The sequence below is a fragment of the Quercus suber genome, unplaced genomic scaffold, assembly GCF_002906115.3.
Source record: "Quercus suber isolate HL8 unplaced genomic scaffold, Cork oak 2.0 scaffold_175, whole genome shotgun sequence".
NCBI lineage: Eukaryota > Viridiplantae > Streptophyta > Magnoliopsida > Fagales > Fagaceae > Quercus > Quercus suber.
In genome coordinates, this window is record NW_027069635.1 from 32,598 (window position 1) to 38,141 (window position 5,544).

The 5,544-nt window shown below is 35.8% G+C and overlaps 1 protein-coding gene across 1 annotated transcript; it reads left to right on the forward strand.

Annotated features, from left to right (window-relative positions):
• The first annotated feature begins 97 nt into the window (after positions 1–97).
• LOC112039101 (transcription factor bHLH78) lies at positions 98–2,303 on the forward strand. The gene is given in 4 exon segments (XM_065778171.1): positions 98–1,521; positions 1,524–1,766; positions 1,864–2,088; positions 2,189–2,303. Coding segments are annotated over 4 exon segments (1,206 nt in total). The 5' UTR covers positions 98–864; the 3' UTR covers positions 2,270–2,303.
• The last annotated feature ends 3,241 nt before the right edge of the window (positions 2,304–5,544 follow it).

Here is a 5,544-nt window from a genome sequence, read left to right on the forward strand (position 1 = left end):
AAAAAAAAAAAAAAAAAAAACTCTTCTTCCTCATAGATCAATCATGGTTAACTAATAAAAGCGACAAAAAAAAAATCACTGATGATTAGCATTTAGCATCATTTTACAACAAACAGGGCCAGTGTTTTTTGGTATCAGAAGCAAGTTTACACCTTCCTATCCCTTTCCCTAAGTCCTTTTCTTCCCTTCCCGTCCCATCCCAACCCAAAAGAACAAACAACATAGAAAGATAAGACAACAGTGCAGAAAAAACCAAAGAAAAATGCAGTTTTTTTTTTCTTTCCTTCTTCATAGTTCTACTTCTACCTTTCATTTAGGCTCTGATGGCTGAGATACAAACAAGTGTGTAAAAATTTCAAAAAAAACAGAGGAGACATGAGCTAGTTTGACGTTTAAGGCCCGGCATTACAACCCTCTCCACCGTCTATTACGGAGTTTTAGGCAGAGATATTTGTAATAACAATCATATCGTACACTATAAAAAAAAAAGGTCAACAGACATTTCCTTGCTTTATCTATCTAGCTTCCGTTCACCTTTCCTCGTCTCTCTCTCTCTTCTCTCTCTCTCCCACACACACGCAAATACACAAAACACATCTCTTTCTTTTAGCCCTTTTTTTTTTTTTTTTTTTTTCTCTCTTTTACTCATTTGAGTGACATTCAAGACTGCAGTATCATCATTACATGTCCTTCGGCACCAATCTACTTTTCTCAACCTTTGCTTCCTTATATGTTATAGTACGAGACACCCCATTAAAGATTTCTCCAACAACATTTCTGGTTATTCTTTTTTCTGATTCTAATTCTTGATCTGGGTCTCCTCCGACTTGTGTGTTCCATTTTCTTGTCTAACTAGATTTTCTCATGGAAAAGGAGAACATGACACAACCCAATTGGGCTAGTTCCACTTTTGGCATGGAAATCCAACCCAATGAACTGAATTATGCCCCTGACCAACTTACCAACTGCTTTTTCAATCCCAATTGGGATAATTCAGTGGATCAGAGCGATCCCTTTGAGTCTGCCTTAAGCTCCATTGTGTCTTCCCCGGCAGCCTCCAATGCCGGTGCTATTCCTGGCGGTGGCGGCGATGGTCTAATGATCAGAGAACTAATTGGAAGACTAGGAAGCATATGCAACTCCGGAGATATTTCACCACAGAATTACATTGCAGGCCACAACAACAACAACAACAGTACTAACACTTCTTGTTATAGTACCCCTTTGAATTCCCCTCCCAAGCTCAACCTCTCAATGATGGACTCACAGATCAGAGGGAATCTGCCAATTCCCGGTAACCATCCAAGTTTGGCACCCTTTTCACCCGACCCTGGATTTGCAGAAAGGGCTGCAAGATTATCATGCTTTGTTAGCAACACAAGTTTTATGGGATTGAATGAGAATGAATTTCCTTATAGATTGATGCCAAGAGTGGAATCAGGCAAGCTGTCCAGAGCTGCCAGTAACCAGTCATTGAAGCTTGCTACTGGATCTCAGATGGGTGTTCAGAAAAACAACAGGAGCTCCCAAAGGAAGCAAATTTAGCTGCAGATAAGAAATTGAGTAGGTTATCAAGGTCTTCCACTCCTGAAAATGCTGAATTGGGTGATTCCAGGGAGGGATCTTCTGTGTCTGAACAGATCCCAGGTGGGGAAGTAAGTAACAAAGTTGACACTGAGACCAATGGCAGGAAAAGGAAATCCATTCCCAGGGGTAAAGCTAAAGAAACTCTCAGTCTCACGACTCCCTCAGCTAAAGATTCCAAGGTAATGCTTTTAATATAGAAGGTGGATTTTCATAGTCAAGATTCCTTTTTTTAATCTTGATAATTCATATTAGGAGTTTGAATCCATGGAATGGCAGGCTGCTCTGGACAACGACGAATCGAATGCAAAAAGAAGCAAACAGGACGAAAATGCTGGAAATGAGAAAGATACTGCAAAGGGAAAGGCGGAGCCAAAAACTGCAGGGGATGTGAATCAGAAACAAAACAAGGATAATTCAAAGCCTCCAGAGGCACCAAAGGACTACATCCATGTCAGAGCCCGGAGGGGCCAAGCTACAGATAGTCATAGTCTTGCCGAAAGAGTACGAACTATGACAGTGTTCTTTGATATTTGTTTTTAGTTTGCTGCATGATTAGATTCCCATTTTGACATGTACCTTTTTGTCATTCATTCTTGGTTAGGTACGAAGAGAGAAAATTAGTGAAAGGATGAAGTTCCTGCAGGATCTTGTTCCTGGTTGCAATAAGGTGGCTTTTTTTTAATATGCAAATTACAGCCTAAATTATACATGTTTAAAAAATTCTAGAAGAAACAAAAATATGAAATTGATCTAACTTGGAATAAAAATAAAAACTAGTAAAAGTTTCAACTTAATAATTATATATATATATATATATATTGTGAAATTTGTTTTATTAGCTGCATTTATAATATTTGATAGTAGGGATGAGAATATAAATGTAATTTTGTATGATCTGCTAGCCCATTCAAAGAAAAATATAATATGTATTGGTGTGACTTTTTACCCCTTTACTCTCTCTTTCAGCCAAAAGGTGAAGATTTTGGTCCCATAGAAATTAGAAAGTCCTTGCATCCAACCACAACCTCTTTTCATCATTTCACTAACCAATAGCAAGAACTTCACTCATTTCTTTTGATTTTCTTTACTTGTTTTCCTACAAGCCAAACACAGTACTTGGGAATATCATTACTATGATATAATTCTCAAGCAACCAATAAGATCAAAAGGTTGTTAGGTATCTGCCTGCATCTTTTCAGCATCAGATTGACGGTGACATTCTTGAAATTATTAGATTAACTAGTCTCATTATCAGTAAAATGACGACCACAAGTTGGAAGAAATTCTTCTAGACTTGGTAGTAAGAATGTGACTTTAATAAGTTCCCATTCGAATGGTAAACTAAAGTTATCTTTATGACAAAAGAGCATTGTGAAAGACAAGCCAATCAAAATTTTAACCAGATAGGGATGAAGGTGTTAATTTATTTTACCAGAAACTTCTAGCTTTGCATAGATAACAACCAAATGTATTTATTAATGTTTTTTTTTTTTTTTTCACAAAAATTTGATCCCAGTTTTTTTTAATTTAGAAAATCAAATAGAGATGAAGGTGTTTGCAAAGAAGGCCAAAGTGCCAGACCAGACACGTGGTCATAATATATATGAGACTGTGACTAGCAACTGACTTCTTCACTCACAAATTCACAAACTAGCACTTCTGTTTCCACAAGTAATGAAGAGAAATGGGGCCCAGTTAGGAAAGTGTGATTAGGAAAGAGTGATGGAATATGTTTGTTTTGTGGGTTAATGATCATTTTTGGGACTGGGTCCGATTACCAGGCTGTCACAGTTTCTTTTCTATCATCGCTCACTCTGCTACACCGGTCCCTTCCTTCCTTCTTCCTTTTTAACCTCAAGAAGAAGGGATTTTGCTTTAACTAATAAGTGGTTGGTGTAATAAGAAAATAGTAAGACCTTTGCTTTTGCTTTGGTGTGTGGTGAGAGAGAGAGAGTGTGAAGAACTATCATTTTGTTTCACCAACCCCATCAATCCCAAAATGCAAACCAACTTGTTATACGTCTCCACAATTTGAGCTTGTGTTTGGGAACCTGAAAACCAATTCATTCCAACCGAATTTACGTGTTCTTACTTCCTAATTTTCAAAGTATGTTTGGTAAGCATAGTCTTGGAGAAAAGTCTGCAGGTCTTAGCTAGCCTCCAGACATCTGATTTCATTTTTCCATATCACTTGGTTTTCTCTTCTGTGGGCCAGCCCTATGTTTTCATTTCAGTTCTTTTTAGTTGTTGTATTGTATGCTACTATTCTTTCTTCTCTCTTTACAATATATACATATATACATACACTGTTAAATTACCGATTATCTCAAAAGTTTAAACTGTTAAAAAATGATAAATTTAATCATTTAACCATAAGTCTAACACATATATATATATATATATGAAAGCAAATACTTGTTGACCATCAGTATGTACGGACACAATTGTGACAACAATTGAGATTTTTTTTTTTTTTTTTTTTTTTTTTTTTTTTTTTTTTCTTAAATGTCCAAGCGAGGGGTATTGGTAATTGTTGTATGCAAACCCCTCCTATGAGAAAGACAGTAGCCTTGCAGCCTTTTTTCTGTCTATTTCTGATCAAACTCCCTTCCTGTCTTCGTATCTTGTGTCAGTAGTTGGAAGCAGAATGAGACTGGATGTAAATGAAGGACAGGGGATATAGGTTTAATATGGCAAAGCACATGTTTAAGTTCACAGTTTGACGTCATTATTATCTATCCACCTTAAGAGTTATTTCAGTAATCCTGTTGTCTCCTAACCAGTGAGTGGAGTTTGATATTATCTTAATTAAATATTGCTGTATGTATACAAAGCCTTCAAAATTAACTATGATCCATTAGGTTTAATATGATGTAACACACGTTTAAGTTCTCAGTTTGATGTCATCATGATCAATCCACCTTAAGAGTTATTTCAGTAATTTTATTGTCTCATAACCGGTGAGTGGAATTTTATATAATCTTAATTAAATGATGAGGTTGACTTCTTTCCTTTTTTTTTTGTTGCTTATTGCTATTTAGGGTGGGGAATGTTTTCAAAAATAAAAATAAAACACTGGGGAAGGCAGCTGTACATAGAAAAGAAGCAAGTACATTATGTACAAGGTAAAAAGAAAAAAGAGAAAAATGCAACTCCTGAACTTTGGGTCAAAATCAAACTGACTCCGTGGTTTTCAAATTTGAAATTAGAAACATTGAACTTTGAGAAATACCTGAATTGATCCTTCTATCTGAATTTCCGTCTCACTACTGTTTCTTTATATTAAAAAATTCATTTAGAATATTTTCTAAGATATTTTTAAACTCAAATTTAAAAATGTTTCCTGGCATCCATTTACTCATAAAAATAAATTTCACATGACAATGCATGTGAACATCAAAGTACATTAAGTAAACTTGTTTTGAGAAAATTTGTAAAACAAAATAGATTTTATAAATTGAATGTCATAAGGGGCAAAACACTTCATATTAATTTTGATACCCCCTTGATTTTATTTATTTTAATTTGAGAGAAAACAAAACAAAACAAAATATAGTAAAAGAGGGAAATGAAAAACGATGAGAAGGGGACCAAAGGAGGTGGTGGAGGAGGGGAAAAGAAAAAAGATGAGAAGTGGACCAAGGAGGAGGTGGTGGAGAAGATAATGAGCTCTAGCTTAACTGGCATCTCCTTCCCTTAGAAGTGCTAGGTGGAGGGTGAGGTCATGGGTTCAAGACCCATCAAGTGCTTGTGTATCTTACCATTAAAAAAGAAAAAAGAAAAAAGAAAACAAGGAGCCCTTGTTAATGGCAAACTGGATTGAGATATCATTGCTCTGAACTTCAATTCCTCATTTCCATGTTTTTGTGGTTCATTAACTGAGGATACTCTGATTTTTGTGGTTATGATTGAGATTAAGATTGACGGTGAGGTTTCAGATTTGAGGGCTTGAAAATA